This window comes from Eupeodes corollae, chromosome 2 (assembly GCF_945859685.1).
Source record: "Eupeodes corollae chromosome 2, idEupCoro1.1, whole genome shotgun sequence".
Classification (NCBI taxonomy): Eukaryota; Metazoa; Arthropoda; class Insecta; order Diptera; family Syrphidae; genus Eupeodes; species Eupeodes corollae.
In genome coordinates this window covers 133897010-133914737 of record NC_079148.1, presented here as the reverse complement: position 1 = coordinate 133914737, position 17728 = coordinate 133897010, and the positions used below count along the sequence as shown (strand labels likewise).

The following is a 17728-nucleotide window of genomic DNA, read 5'->3' as shown; positions in this document are numbered from 1 at the left end:
TTTTTTTATAAATAAAAACACTGTAAAAAAATAAAATGCACGACTGGGTCGCACGAACTTGCTCCTGTAAGCAAAGAGTCTGTTTAAAGTACCTATATACGATTTAAAAATTTACCTGTTAAATTAGTTTTTTTTTTTCAAATATACAAATGCCATTTGACTTGTCAAAAAAAAACCGAGCGATTCATCACAAGACACAACTCATCCTGGGACATTTCATCCCGGAAATGAAAAATACTTGTAAGCATACTTTACGAAAGCAATTGTTTGTGTATTCAACTTGTTCGTTCAAAGCGTTTTCCTTTGGAAAGCTTTATTTTAATTTCATATGGGAAGAACCAGGATGGAAAATAAATTATCTAAAGAAAAGAAAGAGGAAGAACATGTGTGTTTAAATTGTAAAGCGATCGCCTATTGGTTGTGTAGTTAGGTAGGTGTCTAAAACGAATAAGGAATAGTTCATTGGTGTGCTAAGCTATATGTAGATAGATTGATAAAGCATGTTTATGATGATAATGAAGGAATGTTATTGGTAGGTAGAAGGTACTTCAACGCAAACATGCAGTTATTACGTTCAGTTTATTTTTTTTGTGAAATTTTAAAAGAAATAAGCATACGAACAAGTACAAGAAATGGCTATTCATGTGTTGTTTACAGTTAGGCTCTTAAGCGTTTTGGATTTTAGCTATGAAGTGACACGTAAGCAATAGTTGTAGAGGTTGTACGTAACACCTGTACAGGTATAATGTGTATATACGTTGAAAAAATTATTCTAATAGAAAATACATACATATATTCTTTCTGGCCCGTTTCTTAAACTTGTACTAAGTATTTATTTTTTTATATAGGCGAAGGCAAGTAAAATATGTGTGAAACAACCTTATTCGTAAAAAACAATATTTTAAAATCACATATACAAAAATACCAAGATAATACTTCTTGATAGACACTTTAAAATAGATTGCTGATTAAATATAACATATAAATATGTACCAAATGCATTAATTTGGATAAAAGATAGTTATGTTATTACAATTTTGTCAAAATAATGCGCAGTTAAAATAATTAAAAAAAAAGAGGCTGGAGTGCGACCCACACTGATAACTTCCCATCCCGTCTGTCGATATGTCTTGCTTAAAAGTTTGTCTATACGTACTCGTATCAGTTTTTACCAAATTTGCGTACTATTTTTTGTAGATTTTATTTTTTATGAAAAAACGGACTGTTGGATTTTTATATAAAAATCATTGAATATTGAAAACAATATTTTCTGTAAAATAAATAAGTTTGAAGCCAATATCTAAAATTTTTGAAAAGATATTTGAGTCGAAAATCAATTTTTACCAACTTTTGTTAAATTTTTGTAGGTTTTTAATTTTTTGTACAAAAACTATCAATTCGATTTTTTTCAAAATTTTACTAAAAGTTAACAACAATATTTTTTGAAAGATAAAAGTAGATAAAAGACAATATCTACAATTTTTGAAAAGATATTTGAGTCGAAAATCAATTTTTACCAACTTTTATATATTTTTTTAGGTTTTTATTTTTTGTAAAAAAACTGTCAATTCGATTTTCTTCAAAATCTTACTGCACGTTGAAAACAATTGTTTTTGAAAGATAAAAGTAAATTTGAGCCAATATCTCAAAGTTTTGAAAAGATATTTGAGTCGAAAATGAATTTTTACCAACTTGTATTATTTTTTTTTTAGATTTTTATTTTTTGTAAAAAAACTGTCAATTCGATTTTTCTCAAAAATTTATTGAATGTTGAAAACAATATTTCTTATAAGATAAAATAAGTTTGAAGAATAACTTTCAAGTTTTTGAAAAGTCGTTAAATTTAGGAGGTGACAAATTTTTTTTTTCAGTTTTTTTGGTTTAGAAAAAAAAACCGTTAGATAGATTTTTTTTAAAAAATATATTTCTTTGAGATCACGTTACAGTTTATTATATAAAATTTAATTCAAGTCTCTAGCGTTTTTGGTTCGTAAGATATTAAGGGTTAACCAAAATTTTCACCTTTTTTTTAAACTGCTATGGTAAAAAAACCACCCACGCAATTTTTTCGAGAGCCCTTTCTGCCTTATTATCTGTAAAACAAAATTTATTTGGAGTCGATATCTCTTCTGGTTCTTGAGCTATGTACAACGAAAAAAATGTCGCGAACGTACGTATACACGCACGCACAGACATCTTTCTAAAAATCTTTTATTTCGACTCTATTGGCCTTGAAACGTCGAGAAATGTCAAAATTTTCAATTTGACAAATCGGACCCATTACAATAACTTCCTATGGGAAGTTAAAAAAATAAAAACCTAAAAAAACATTAATAAAAGTTGGTAAAAAATGATTTTCGACACAAATATCTTTCCAAGAAGTTGAGATTATGGCTTTAAATTAATTTTATCTTATAAGAGATATTATTTTAAATATTCGATAAAATTTTTAAAAAATCGCATTGACAGTTTTTTTTAACAAAGACCCAAAAGACCCAAAAAAAACAACACTAAAACTTGGTAAAAATACTTTCAAAAATTAAAAATATTGATTTAAAATTGTATTTAATAATTTTATCTCACAGAAAATATTGTTTTCGGCATTCAGTAAATCCAACAGTCCGTTTTCATAAAAAAATAGTACGAAAATTGTGTAAAAATTGATGGTCGGTTCTCGATATCTCGTGAATAATAGAAAACATTGTCTTCAAATTAATTTCATTCATCCAATTTGTATTTGTTTATATTAGAAATAAAAACTTTTAAGAAACGCCCCGACAATTGGTAATAACCTACAAACTATTGAGAAAGAGAAATCGATAGACGGGATGCGATGGGTTATCAGTATGGGTCGCATTCCAGCCTCTTTTTTCAGTTATTAATTCAGTATAAATTCTTCCGCTTCCAAAAAAATTAAATATTCAATAAAAATCATAAGCGATTTAACTAAAGTTCTTTTCATTTCTGTATTGTTCTTTATTAACAAAATAAACTGTCTCTGAACATGTGTTATTAATTGAATTTCTCAAAATAAACTTAAATTAGTTCTTTTTAATTTTTGTAGACTTTTTCGTGTTTAGTAATCTCCATACAAACGCTAGCAATTTGACAACCAAGTAGAATGTCAGAATCACAACTAATAAAATGAAAAGCAAACAATCTAAGGAATTTGCTTGGAAGATATTAAGCTTATGAGCAGGTGACCGGAGATGATATGGATTCGGGTTACGTAGCATATACTCGACCCACCACACAGCAGTGTCCAAGGGCTTCATAGGTCTATCTTTGTATTGCGCTGATTTTATTCTGGCATTCTCTCGCATTTTAGGGTCTTCAATGACCTTTTTAATAGCTTTAACTATATCCTTGCTGGTCATGGTTGCAAAATCAAGTTTCACTGCAATACCCGCTTCCAAAGACTGTTTTATGTTCTGAAAAAAAAAAAACATGATGTGTTAGTAAAATGTTACTTGCACGTGAGCAACAACATAAGGCACCCAAGCCACCCTAACATGCTAACGAGTAACTGAAAGGAGGACTTTGATAGTTTTGTGAGCGACCTTGAAATGAATGACATAGGGGCAATATCGTCGTTGGAAAGACGACTCGAACTACATGGTGGGATTTAGGACGCGCATTTTAATGCAGTGTGTCTATAAGGGTTACTTGCGACTAAAAAGAAAAAAAAAGCTTAGAGGTGTTCGATTTTTAGTTTCAGACCAAGCAGTCGATTTTCAACCTATAAGTTAAGTTTGAGAAATCGAGCAGAGCAGTGCAGTTTGAGCTTGGGCATCTATACAGTCAGTCTACTATCATACTCGTTATTTGTTTGATGTGATTTAATATAAAATAAACATTTTATTCCTGGTTTATAAATTGGGCCCTGTCCAAACAAGTTCTTTTAAAAGCTAATTGACAGATATAAAGAAGAATAGAAAAGAACTCACCCTGTGTTGATCGGCGAAAAGTGGAACCCCAACCATCGGAACACCACGCCAGGTTGCTTCATGTGAACTAAGACCTCCACAGTGAGTGACAAACGCCTTCAGATTGGGATGAGCTATAAAATAATTTAATTGAATAAATGATAAGAACAACTAAATTGGTCTTAAGTGCGTTGATCTTACCAAGAATATCTCTTTGTGGATAGAATGACCTGACTATAACATTTTTGGGTATTTTCTCCTTCAAATATTTCACATCAAACTTCCACATGAAATTATACTGACTCAGTTCAGCCATGGCGTTAAGAATTGTTCGCACTTGTTCTTCGGTAAAATCTTGACTCTTCATATTGGTTCCAAACGAGAAAAACACAGCTCCATTAGTAGACTTGTTCATGTACTCGCCCAAATCCTGTGGCAATGGCTTAGGATCCAATATCTGCATTCCACCGACTTCAATGACATTCGGAGGCAGAGGCTCCACATAGTTTGTACCGGGATGAGAATTTATCAGAACTATGGCAGTGCGTCTACCAATATCATCTAAGTACGGCATGTCCTTTGGAAAATATTTGCGCATCATTGTGTCAACTTTAGGGTTGAGTATCAGTCGCCGATAACTAAATAAAAATGAATAAAAGTTCACATAAGTTTCTCAAAACCAAAATGCAAGAACCAGCATCATACTAACCCAATGTCATAAGCAATGAGAAGAGTATTTTCAAGGCGTTCCCAGAAGGTCATTTCAGTCTTGAACATTGTTGTATGGAAAGGTATATACGCAGGGAAATAATGATTGGACATGTAATCCAACGTAACTGGTGGATTATGGAATGCAGAAACACCAACCGAAGGTGGATAGTTGAACTTGTGTAAAAATCCAAGTAAAAATGGTCCCATTGTGTAATCATGGATGACCAAATCAAACTTAAAATCATCCGGATAATTCAAGAGTGTTTGAAATCCCTTCGAAGAACAAATAATATCAACCAATGTAACGACTGCATCATTAAACACTTTAATTCCTTCGAATGGTCCAGCGTTAATGAATTCGTTTATGTCAATTTTTACATCACCTTCATCGTAAATTGAGTAGCCTTTCTCCAAATGAATATAATGAACATTTGGTGAGACTTTCTCATTCGGTTTCGGAATATCAACTGAAAGAATTGTTACATTGTGACCCAATTCACCAAGTCGATGCATTAAAACACTATTCCTGTAATAGCAAAAAATCACATATGTATAACAAATTTAAATTAGTTTCAAAAATGATTTGTTTAAAAACTTACCACACATGATGACTCGGAGATATTACAGGCATAAGCCCCAATATATTAGCCCCATTGATTCTAACAGAGAAATCACACAATGCCCAGAGCAATATAACATAGAATGGCCGGCAGTTCATGTTTCTAAACTATATTTCTAGAGCTAAATACGAGCAGCCAACTTATCCCAATGAACTAACTAAACACACTAGTTTTCAACTCATTCATAAGATCACTTTTATATGAAATGATAAGATTAGAACTTATTTATTAGCATGAAATAAAAACAATGAACACAAATTATTTCTATAACCTAGGCATTGGCGTGCACTAAAAAAGTTAAACAAAAAACGGTTTTAATAGAAGATTAAATTTGAGATTGTAGATTTTCAAATACTACCGCCGATCGTTTGATAAATTGATAGTAGATTTTACAAATACTGACTCTATCTAGTATACAGAGTAAGACAGAGAATAATAGCCAAAACGACGGGACTGTCAACAAATTGACATTAAATCGAACAAACGAAATCGAGTCAAACTGACATATTGCAAATAAAAACAATGTTCTTTTTCTTGTGAGTCCAATATGGCTGACTTGTGTTTTATGAATGTTGGGAAATATATTTTTCGTTGGCTTATAATGGGCAGGTTCAGACGACACAAGGGACTTGAAAAAAGGAAAGTTTCTAGCATCTGATTGGCCAGCTGTCAAAAAATTGCGTTCCAGTTTAAGCAACTTTATTGGAAAGTTGACTGGAAAGTTAGTCAAGAAAAAACTCACTAACTATCAACTCAAATCCACTTGTGTCAAAATGACAGCTTATCCTAAGTTTTCATTCAGCTGAAAGCTGAAATTTATTGCTCTATGATAAATTTATTTTCTTTAAAAGGATTCCTTGTCAAATTGAAAAAGAACTAAGTAATATTTATTTCAAATACAAAATAGAAGAAGAGATGGACTTGAAGCTTGCTTGAAGAGTGTATTGTAGAAAACAATGTGTTTGATAGTTTTTGTACGATAAACTGAAGGCAGAGGTTTGCGAAATGAAGTTCCAAATTTGAAATATATGACACTTGAAAAACTAACTAGGATCCTGGGTCAAAATGTACGTTCAAAGAATGCAGTTGACTGCAAATGAAGTCCCTTATGTTGTCTGAACCTTCCCAATGATTATAAATATTCACAGATCCAACGAACGACCGATGTTTCAAAGCTTGTTGTGTATAGTTTGACACTTGAGAACGTCAAAATTTCAGGTCATGTCATGTTTGCTTATATTCTCCAGCTCGAATTTTCTTATAAATACAGTACTTGCCATTTACATGTGTACAATGTAGAGTCGTTCTTAAGGGGTGTTTTATTATTTGAGATTAACACAAGAATATTCTGATTCATATTGATTTTTTTTCAAATATTGAAGGTTACTTTGATTGTAACAGATAATGGTCAAAATGTCATTTTTTTGACAGTTGTGGAGCAAACAGAAACTCATACAAATAAGAAGTCAACAAGAGGAGTCGCTGCTGTTCCTACAGTTTTCATTTTGTAGAATAATGGCGAACAAACTTTCACCATCTTGTTAAATCATTATGTTTTTATATATTGGTTTTTGAAATTTTAAAGTGATGCTCAATTGCAAATTATTTTAGAACTTAAATCAAACAGCACTTTGATCTATTTTTGTTTGCGGCCAGTCCGCCACTTAGTTGAATTATTTACCGTTTAAATAATTGAGCCCCCTAACCAATTTTCTAATTCGACATTTGTTCGCGTTGTGCATTGTGTCAAATGATTAATTTATTGCAAAATTTACTCAGTTAAGTCATTCGCATACTTTCGGTGCATTTGAGGTTTGAATTAAATCACCAACTTTATAAATACAAGAAGTAAGTATTTTACAACAAGTCATTTCTAAGAAATGAGATATTTAAAGCTTACTTTGTGAAACCTAGGTGTATCATTTTTGTTGTAAAAATGGCGGATCAATCAAATTCTCCTTGTCAATGTCATATTGTAATACTGATTTGACACATGCCACACAACATTGACATACTATACATGGACTGCTAGTGGTGTGAATTTTCCATACAAAATTTGAATAAAAATGGTTCCACTTCAAATTAGCTACACTAGCCCTTTCAGGCCCAGTGGCAAAAAAAGGTATGAAATATTTAGCGACATCTGTTTGTATTTAGTTGAGATAAGCTTTTTCTGACATAGAAAGTATTGACATCTAGTATAATTTGTTGAAGACAAACGATGCCATGTTTTTTTTGCTGTGAGCAGTGCTTTTAAAAATTTCAAGAGTAGTATTTTTCTATCATTTTGGGAGTATTTCCTTAAATAAGGAGGAGTAAAACAAAAAAAACAACAAATAAATGCTTGGCCCTTGAACAAAATTAAAAACTGAAAATAATAATGTCCAAATTCGAAGTCAATTGGCCTATTGCGAAGGTTAATGTTCCGAAAACAGACAAATAGAGGGATGTAATGTCGTACCAAATTTTTGTAATTAAATAAATAAATAAATAATTTAAATTCAATACTTTTTGTTTATTGAATAAGAAATTGACAATTTAAATTATATTTTACATCAACATATGTACATGTTTGAATATTCATGAATAAATTAAATTCATTATTGTAAATTCGATGTTTTATATTTTCAGTTACAAACATTAAGGGGTTAATTATAGCTACCATTGAAATCGATCGAGATAAAAATTTTGACGGTGTTTCCCTTTGATTAGAAATGAAAATTATATAATCATCCATCGGAAATCACACAAAGAATTTTTTTTTTGAGAAAAAAAAGTGTAATTGCGCATTTATTTTTCTCTACAACGGATGGAAATTCATGTTCAAAAGTGAAACGAATCGTTCCACTGATTTGTGTTCCAATTTCACACAATTCTAATGATAGATTTCACTTAGTAAAATTTTGTCAGTGGATTTCAATCGGGAAATTTTTTCAATGACAGAAATGTTTAAGGATAGCTATAAACGACCTGTCAAAAAAGTTCCAATGTTTGTTTTCAATTATGAAAACCAATGATAGCTATAAATGGCGCCTTATACAATGTTTTATTATTCTAGATTAAAGTTTTCGATGGCTCCCATTTTTCGGTGAAATTGTTTTTAAGAAGTTCCTTAGCAGTAAGTAGGGCATTCACCGTTTCTACCTTGAGTGAATTTCTTTTTTTATCTTTTATAAGGCTTACGTCTAAAAATTTTCTCTCTGTTGTTGTACTATTTATTGTGGCAATATATTTTAAATTATGGTTTTTATTGTAAACCAAATTAAAATTTCATTTCCGTTTTATTTTGGGAGTAGTTTTCGTCCGTGGGTAGAGTAGCAGTTGACTCTAAAATAGTAAAATACTACTATAGTAGCAAGAACGACAGCAGTGGCTGTGAGTATTAAATGTTACACAATTTATCCGCATAGCCCTCTTTGCGCTAGTGTTTTGTCCGTTAAAAGTGGAACCATCGTGAAGTTGGCTACTAGCAGTCCATGTATAGTATGTCGATGCCGCACAATTTTGCTGTTTCATATAATCTAATAGTACGTTTCCACCAAAAAATAATCCGAGATTTAAGGCAAATGATTTGAAATAAATCATGAGGTGTATCCACCAAAGAAAAGGAGATTAATTTGACGTTGTCAAAACAACCAATCGTAGTTAGTTTTATTTTATTCTTGTACCTATGTATTTATTATTTTTGTATACATATGTACTTACATTTTATTTCGATTTTGATTTCTTTCGTTTTCGTTTTTGAGTTGTTTATTATTTTTTGTCGGTTCAACAATTATTCTCGAAACAAAAGTTTGTTTGATTTGACAAACTAATGTTTCCAAGTAGATTTCAATGAGTTTTATTTGAAATCATCATTTGAGGAGATTAAAATTGTAAATCTGTGAGATTTCAAGGAGATTTGTGACAAATCTTGCTAAATCTCGGTTTAGTGCCCGGTGGAAACGTAGTATGATCACAGAGATTTCCCGTATTCTCAGAAATATAAACAACATAAACAATGTCTCACTTTAACTGTCAAAAATATAAGAACATAACTTTTATAATTCTCAATATCTGTCACTTTTTACAAAGTAGTTGTCTTATTTTATTATTATGGAAGGAAACTGTATGAGAACAAGAGCGTTTACTAAATTTGATAACTTGGAGAGTGTTTATTGTTAAACGTCAAAAAGTGACAGTTTCAAAAGTGACAGCTGCCCAAATACTGGTTGAATGGCTGCGTTCAATCTCAGACAGATATGTTATCCGGATACCTTTTTGTTAGTGTTTTACGTGTAAAATAACAGCAGATCAAAAACAGTGAAGATGTTTAAAAAGGAACCCAAAGGCATCCAAGAATTTCTGGAGTATGTAGGTTTCTGACAGATCAGCTGATTCAACTCATGGTTGAATTTCAACAAACTTAAAAAATTGATTTGGGCTTTTTGTATTTGTTGGTAAACAAAATGTTAGTTGAAATTGTATTTGAGGATGTTGTGTATATAATACACGATGAAGAAGCTATTTGCCCCGAATTTTAGAAGATAATTTGGATCTATTTTTTAAACTTCAAAAGCGACTTATTTTGTTCTTGTGTTGTTTGTTAAGCACGTATCAATTCATCATCATTAAATGTTTTATCTTACAACAATTTCGACTTCGAAGCTTAAATGTTTCTCTGCTTTTTGTAAACAGCTGAAAGTTGTTTTAATTTTTTGATAGCTACCTCCATACAGCTTTCCAACTCGTTCAACAAGGTATCTAAAAATCTACCTATCCAAGATACACTATCCAACACGAGATTGAACGCAGCCAATGTGAACAGAAATAGAATTTAAATTATGGCGAGTTCAAAATGGTTGCGAGAGATGAATGTCTTCATTTAAAAACAAATATTCCTTCGGATCTAAAGAATATTAGTAATTCCCCAATAACGCAGCGAAACTGCACTCTTTCCAGTTTTTCCCCAATTTTCAATAATATGGGATAAGGAAATTCTAAAAGCATTTTTAAATCTTGACTTTTTTCTTTACAACAATTGCATACTTTTTTTGACTTAATTACTAGCAACAGAAAGATAAACATCTTATCTTTAAAACTTTACTAACAAATCTAAATGGGACTTATCGTCAGTTAAAAACAATTAAAAAATTATTCAATCTTATCAATCTAGAACTTTATTATTAAAGATTATAAATTATCTTAAAGTACACTTAATTTAATATTATAATTGATTTCTGTATTTCGTCATTTCATCAAAGTTCCTGTAATACTATATCAATCTTTAAGGCTGACGAAAACCCGAACATTTATTATTAAATTGGCTCTTCTGTCAAGTTCAGACATGTTGGTTCGGATGAAAAATATTATGTTCAAAGAGCCATTTATTTTGCTATAATGAATAAAAGTATTGATAAGTAATATAATAGATAAGATGTAGTGTTAATTTAAGAAGTTGTGGCCAATATACTATTAGATGATAATAATTTTATCAGTTTGAATCCATTTCTTTTTGTACAGACTTTATAAATATAAGGGTTCGTTTTTGCAATAATTTAGTTTTGGTTCCATTCCCTCCATCCAACGGCATTTTAAGTTTTTCTATACACTGTTTTTTTTTTCTGGCAGTTATGTCGTCAATGTCCAGACATAGTACCTACAGACATTTAATTTCCAACAATCCTCACCACCAAACCGATTAGATTGATATTTCTTGAAATATTATTGAATTGGTTTTAATTTTCATAAACTGTCGATTCAAATTTTAGAAAATATTGTAAACTAAAACGATTAATATATCGAAAAAATGTCAACCTTAGAGAGGGCTTACAGTTAACGAAATTATCAAAAATTAGTTTTAGTGATTCGTACGACCAAGGTTTTGAAATATAAGAACAAGTTGCCATGAACACTTTTGGGGTTAATTCCAATGAAAACCTTTAACTACCCGATATGATACAATAAATACCGAGATATTGAAATATGAAATAAGAAGAATCAAAGCTTTCGTGTATCTTAAAATTCCGTGAGCTAGTAAGTTTCTTTAAATTGTGAAAATCGATAACATTTCTCAACAAGGTAATGTAGGTGGGAATCAAATTGTGCTTTTTATTAGGCTTTTGATTGCTTTAGTTCGAATTCGACTTTCAAATAAATCCATCACTTAAAGTATTTGAGATACAATATTTTTATGAAAGGAAAAAGCTTTTTAAATCTTAAAAGATGTTTTCTTTTAATAAAATACTTTATGGTTTTCTAAATCTACAATACCCGTGTTTTGTTTGGCATTCTATAAATAGTTAGGTTAGGTTAAAGTGGCTATTGGTTGGGAAGTCAAACACACTTAGACCAAAGTATGGTCCGTTGTGATACCACATGGATCAGTTGATCAGCTTAACTCATCGAACCAATTGGAGTTCCGAATGAAGCGTAGGAGACAAATAATGTCAGAACTTTTTAGATCGCTGGTATCGTTGAAGTAGTAGTCTACTACTAGTAGTAGGTGGATTCAACGTCTTTGTGATAAGGCAGGGCATGTGCACAGAAGATGAGAGATTGTCTCCTCCTCCCCCTCGTCCATGCAACTCCTACAAAAATCATTTGCAGGTGGTGGTGTTATTCCACCTGAAGTTTGTTTTCTCTATGGTATCTTGCTTTAGCATGAGTTTACATGTAGGGGATACCTATACTAGCATTGTTAGCCGGCAGAGGTAAAGTTGTTCCGCTTTTTGCAAGTTCGTCAGCTTTGCAATTTCCTGGAATTTCTCTATGGCCCGGCACCCAGAAAAGGTGAATGTTGAACTGTGTGACAATTTAGGGCTGTTAGTGAGTTAGTGGAGACAGATTCTAGGGACTTTAACGCAGCTTGGCTATCCGAGAAGATGCGTATGTCATTAGTTGGTATAACATTTTCTCTAAGCCATGATAGGACTTCTTTTATAGCCAGGATTTCAGCTTTGAACACGCTACAATGATCGGGTAGATTTAAGGAGAGACTTAAGTTTAGTCTATCTGAGTACCCGCCTTCACCAACCCCATCCTCAATTTTTGATCGTCCGCTTAATCAACACTCTGTATACCTCTCTTTCTAGAGTAATTAGTAATTCATTTATTACTAAGTTCCAAAGGAGAGGGCTTGGACACCACTTTGTGGCGTACCTCTGCTGACACCCTTTTGTGCAGTAAATCCGCCCAGTTTTGAATTGATAATCCTGCTTATCAGCATCTGATTAATCAATTCGTTGATCGACTTATCTACCTTCAGAGATGTCAATACACGTGCGATTGCAGATGTGTCGACATTTTTAAATGCACCTTCTATATCTAAGAAGGCAACTAAGGTGTACTCTTTATGATGGAGGGAATATTCAATTGTACGTATTATACTGCGTAGAGCCGTTTCAACTGATTTCCATTTGTTGTATGCGTGTTGAGCCTTTGAAAGGAGGGACTTATCATTACTTGCCCTTAAGTGGATATCGATCAAACGTTCAAAAATTTTGAGAAGTAATGATGATAAGCTAATGGGTCTTAGGTCTTAAGGGTTAACGTGGCTGGGTTTTCCTGCTTTTGGAATAAAAACGACTTTAACTTGTCTCCAAGACATCGGGATGTATGCCAATTTAAGGCATCTCTTGAAGATGTTTTCTAGGATGAGTATTAGAAAACTTGCATGTTTTTGCATTAATAAATAGTTAGAAAGTTCCCAATAAAACAAATCGGCAGAAGCCAGATTTTTGTATTTAAAATTGGTACAACTTAAAGAAGACCTTCTAGAATAATAATAAAAAACACACAAATAGAAGAAAGTGTTGTGAATATCAAAAGTTAAAATTAACTTACAAAAAAAAATCTAGCTAAACTAATAAAATGGACAATGTTCAAGAAGAAATGGTAAGAAAACATCTGGAAATTAAGATTCTATAAAAAAGTTCATTTAACAATTGCAGCTTTGGCATAAAATATAAACTTCAAAAAGGGGTTGTGTTCGTAGACCACTACATTAACATGTGGTGTTGAAGCGAGCTTGTAACTCGCCTCAATTCTTCATATACCTGAATCGAGTTGAAATGAGGTTGATTCCCTGGCCGGTCTCGAGTCAAAATTTGTGAAGAAAAACCTTTGTGGAGGAGTTGGTTTTACAGATAATACATTATGGCCTGTTTATTTGCATGTTTGTGTACAAAAATATTGTTATTTAATAAAATAATAAAAAATATCACATGGAGTTGGTAGCATATTCTTATATGGTGCTGAACTATTCAGTTCTTTATTATTTAACACGAATCAAACCATCGCACTTGCACTTCCTAAGAAACATCGAAACACCATTTGCATTTAAGAAAGTGTTGTCAAACTTAATCATTTTTAAATCTTCTTCTGCGGAGGAAATACCAAAAAGATTTATTTAATCTAAACCTTTGGTGGAAACATAGCATAACTTAATTATATTTTCTATTGTTTTCTCTAGCAAAATAAGCCCAGTTAGTCCACTTTCATTAACAAAACTAAATAATATCAACAGTAACAAATTGATTTTTTTAACCAATAGAAAACACATGATTCCAAATGCACAACTACTCAACGAACACAGCCATCTTGATACAAATGCAATATCATTCGTACCAACATTTGAGAACGAAATTACATTTCTAGGCTCGTTCAAATGTCAAAAATCCATCCGTAGTAAGATTCTACTTTAACTTTTATCGGTAGTATTCATACGGATATTGTTTTTGTTATTTGTGTAAAGTTCTACTATACTATTGATAGATTTCCTTTTCTTAAAAACTTACAGTATCTTATTTATTTTTCATAAAATCCTCATTAGTTGTATGCTTCACCTTTCATTCACTTTAAAATATTGCTGAAGCATTTATGCTTAAATGGAAAACGGTATAAAAGCAATTTTGTATCTCATTTTGAATTCATAGTCTTTAGGTTATAAAATCAAGTTCTTAGAGTATATTGAAACAAATTTTGATATTTCTGAGTTTGAGCATATATAGATAAAATCGTAATTAGTATTCTGAATCATTACTTAAAATTAACTCTAAAACGAATGATCCAAGAATATACAGAAATTACTGCTAGGTTTTTCAAAACCCTATAAGTAATCTCATGACTACAAAAAACAATTGGAATACTAAAATGATTTAAAATACCTCTAGAAGAAAATATGCTAAGGAATGTGTTGTGTTTTGACTCATTTTTTGGTTGTCTTTAGCATTTTCAGAAAGCATATTTTAAAAACTTGAAGTTATAAAAATATTTAAAGCGAGATTCAAAATAAAGGCATCTTGATCCTTTAAAAAAGTTTTGTTTTGTACCAAAAAAAAAAAAAACGTAATTTTGTTGACCAGTGTAATATTTTATTAACTTTTCAATGTCAATAGCTTAATCGGTCTGATATGTAGAAATAAATATTTTGATATCTTTCTATATTCCAAGGCGCCTAGAACTTAGATCGCTCGTTTCAAGAAAGATAAGGAACGTACGAAAATCAATACCAGCGTTCTATGCGTCATACTTTGCAAAGGAATCAAATCGGTTTGATATTGAATGATTACACTTTATTGCCATATCTATGGGGCTATCTACACAAGTTAAAGTATTCCACATTGATTGGGCTGATATATTATTCCACTACTCTTCACTCACAATTTCTGCAATTTCTTATCACTATTTTCCACTAGTGTGAGTTATCGTTCAACTATTAAAAATACTGGGGGGAAATTTCTATGAAAGACTAGACAATATTTCAGAATAAGCTCCCATACAAGTTACAGTTTATTATTTAGTTACTCAAATTGATTCTTTTTATAAGACAGTGTTTTTGTGAATTATCAGCACGTTATCGACTACGCTAAACCATTACCATTACCATTACAAATGTTAAAGAAGCTGGAGTAATGAATATGTTGGATGCTAGGCCGCTGAAACTATATTTGTAGTTCTTTGAAATTGAATTTTCAAAAAATCGTATTTAATAGTTTTTGTTTTCTTGTATATTTTTGGCATTAGTTGAATTCCAAAAATATCATCGTATTCTCTCTTCTGACTCTTCTGCTTCCATTAACAGAAATATTCAATACAAATCACAAGCACTTTAATTAAAAGTTCTATCCATTTCTTTGTTGATCTTTATTAACATAATAAACTATCTAAATACACATTATGTATTATTAATTTAATTTAATCAAAACAAACTTAAATTAGTTCTTTTTAACTTTAATTTTCTTTGAATTTTTCTTGCTCAGCAATCTGAATGCAAATGCCAGCAATTTGACAACAAAGTAGAATGTCAGAATCACAACCAATAAAATGAAAAGCAAACAATCCAAGGAATTAGCTTGGAAGATATTAAGCTTATGGGCAGGTGACCGGAGATGATATGGATTCGGGTTACGTAGCATATACTCGACCCACCACACAGCAGTGTCCAAGGGCTTCATAGGTCTATCTCGGTACTGCACTGATTTTACTTTGATATTTTCCCTCATTTTAGGGTCTTCAATAACCTTTTTAATAGCTTCAACTATATCCTTGCTGGTCATGGTAGCAAAATCAAGTTTCACTGCAATTCCCGCTTCCAAAGACAGCCTTAAGTTCTATCAAAGACAAATAAGCGTATGATTAAGGTCTTCTGGAAGTAATTTGACATAATTTAAAGAACTTACCCTATGTTGATCAACGAAAAGTGGAACTCCAACCATCGGAACCCCACGCCAAATTGCTTCTTGAGAACTAAGACCTCCACAGTGAGTGACAAACGCCTTCAGATTGGGATGAGCTATAGAATAATTTAATTGAATAAACGACCGAAATAACTGAATTGGCGTTGATCTTACCAAGAATATCTCTTTGTGGATAGAATGATCTAACCATAACATTTTTCGGTATTTTCTCCTTCAAATATTTCACATCAAACTTCCACATGAAATTATACTGACTCAGTTCAGCCATGGCGTTCAAAATTGTTCGAACTTGTTCATCGGTAAAATCTTGACTCTTCATATTGGTTCCAAACGAGAAAAACACAGCTCCATTAGTAGACTTGTTCATGTACTCGTCCAAATCCTTCGGCAATGGCTTAGGATCCAATATCTGCATTCCACCGACTTCAATGACATTCGGGGGAAGAGGTTCCACATAGTTTGTAGCTGGATGGGAGTTGACCAGAGCTATGGCAGTGCGTCTACCAATATCATCTAAGTACGGCATGTCCTTAGGAAAATATTTGCGGACCAAAGTGTCAATTTTAGGGTTAATAACCAATCTCCGATAGCTAAATCATAAATTTTAAATGATTTCCATAAACACTTAAAACTCATCATACCAACCCCATGTCATACGCAATCAGCAGTGTATTTTCAAGGCGTTCCCAGAAGGTCATTTCAGTCTTAAACGTTGTGCCATGGAAGGGTATATACGCAGGAAAATAATGATTTGACATGAAATCCAATGTAATTGGTGGATTATGAAATGCAGAAACACCAATTGCAGGTGGATAGTTGAACTTGTGTAAGAATCCAAGCAAAACTGGTCCATTCGAGTAATCGTGTATGACCAAATCAAACTTAAAATCATCCGGATAATTCAAAAGTGTTTGAAGTCCCTTTGATGAACATAGAAGATCCACCAATGTTATGATAGCATCATTAAACACTTTTATTCCTTTGAATGGTCCAGCTTTGATGAAATCATTTATGTCCACTTTTGCATCACCTTCTTTGTAGATTGAATAACCCTTCTCCATGTGAATGTAAGTAACATTTGGTGGGATTTTATCATTCGGTTTTGGTACATCTACCGATAGAATTGTAACATTGTGACCTAGTTCGGCAAGTCGATGCATAAGGACACTATTCCTGATTTGGAAATTAAGAATTAGCAGTATTCAAAAAGTATTACACATAATTTGTTTTGTATTTACCAAATATGATGACTTGGTGATAGAACAGGCATAAGTCCCAAAATATTGGCTCCATTTATTCTAACCGAAAAATCACACAATGCCCAAAGCAAAACAACAAAGAGTGGCCTGCAGTTCATGTTTCCAAACAATTCTTCGAGAGCTCAACACGAGCATCTAACTTATCCCAATACCCTAATTCAAGTCACTAGTTAATCACTCATTCAGAAGGTTGTTTATATATGAATTGATAAGATAATAATTTATTTATTAGCATTAAATTAAAATTAACTATTTCTATACACACGGCCGCGGGAGGCGGTGTGCGCGAGGAACATGTTAAGAAATAGATTTTGATTAAATGTTAAAATATAAGATTGTAGATTGTAGATTTTTTTACCCCCAAATTTGTTAATATCTTGAATGGAAGTGATAAGAAAAAAACTCTATTTATAATTGTCCCAATAAATGAGTTTTATCAGTTGTTAAATTCTACCGAAAAAAGAAGGGCTCGTATAACAAAACAAAAACAATAGTCCGATAAAATGACAGTCGCTTTTATGATAGCTGTCCCT

General features: G+C 31.9%; 2 protein-coding genes across 2 annotated transcripts; both read right to left on the bottom strand.

The window, feature by feature from the left end:
• Window positions 1–2947: 2947 nt before the first annotated feature.
• Window positions 2948–5431, bottom strand: LOC129944724 (UDP-glycosyltransferase UGT5-like). Its single transcript, XM_056054362.1, has 5 exons — window positions 5237–5431; window positions 4636–5163; window positions 4128–4564; window positions 3948–4060; window positions 2948–3431 (listed from the first exon to the last, which is right to left on the bottom strand). The coding sequence occupies exons 1-5, from the start codon at window positions 5353–5355 to the stop codon at window positions 3042–3044; spliced, it is 1587 nt and encodes a 528-aa protein (XP_055910337.1). The 5' UTR covers window positions 5356–5431; the 3' UTR covers window positions 2948–3041.
• Window positions 5432–15358: 9927 nt separating this feature from the next.
• Window positions 15359–17502, bottom strand: LOC129948198 (UDP-glycosyltransferase UGT5-like). The gene is made up of 5 exons (XM_056059081.1): window positions 17175–17502; window positions 16582–17109; window positions 16090–16526; window positions 15919–16031; window positions 15359–15849 (listed from the first exon to the last, which is right to left on the bottom strand). The coding sequence occupies exons 1-5, from the start codon at window positions 17291–17293 to the stop codon at window positions 15454–15456; spliced, it is 1593 nt and encodes a 530-aa protein (XP_055915056.1). The 5' UTR covers window positions 17294–17502; the 3' UTR covers window positions 15359–15453.
• Window positions 17503–17728: the final 226 nt, after the last annotated feature.

Coding starts and splice junctions, on each gene's coding strand:
- LOC129944724 (XM_056054362.1), bottom strand. CDS start 5,355: ATGAACTGCCGGCCATTCTATGTTATATTGCTCTGGGCATTGTGTGAT. Junction 5,164..5,236: donor TCTCCGAGTCATCATGTGTG/GTAAGTTTTTAA, acceptor TTGCTATTACAG/GAATAGTGTTTTAATGCATC. Junction 3,432..3,947: donor TTTTCGCCGATCAACACAGG/GTGAGTTCTTTT, acceptor TTTTTTTTTCAG/AACATAAAACAGTCTTTGGA.
- LOC129948198 (XM_056059081.1), bottom strand. CDS start 17,293: ATGAACTGCAGGCCACTCTTTGTTGTTTTGCTTTGGGCATTGTGTGAT. Junction 16,527..16,581: donor CTGATTGCGTATGACATGGG/GTTGGTATGATG, acceptor TTTATGATTTAG/CTATCGGAGATTGGTTATTA. Junction 15,850..15,918: donor TTTTCGTTGATCAACATAGG/GTAAGTTCTTTA, acceptor TGTCTTTGATAG/AACTTAAGGCTGTCTTTGGA.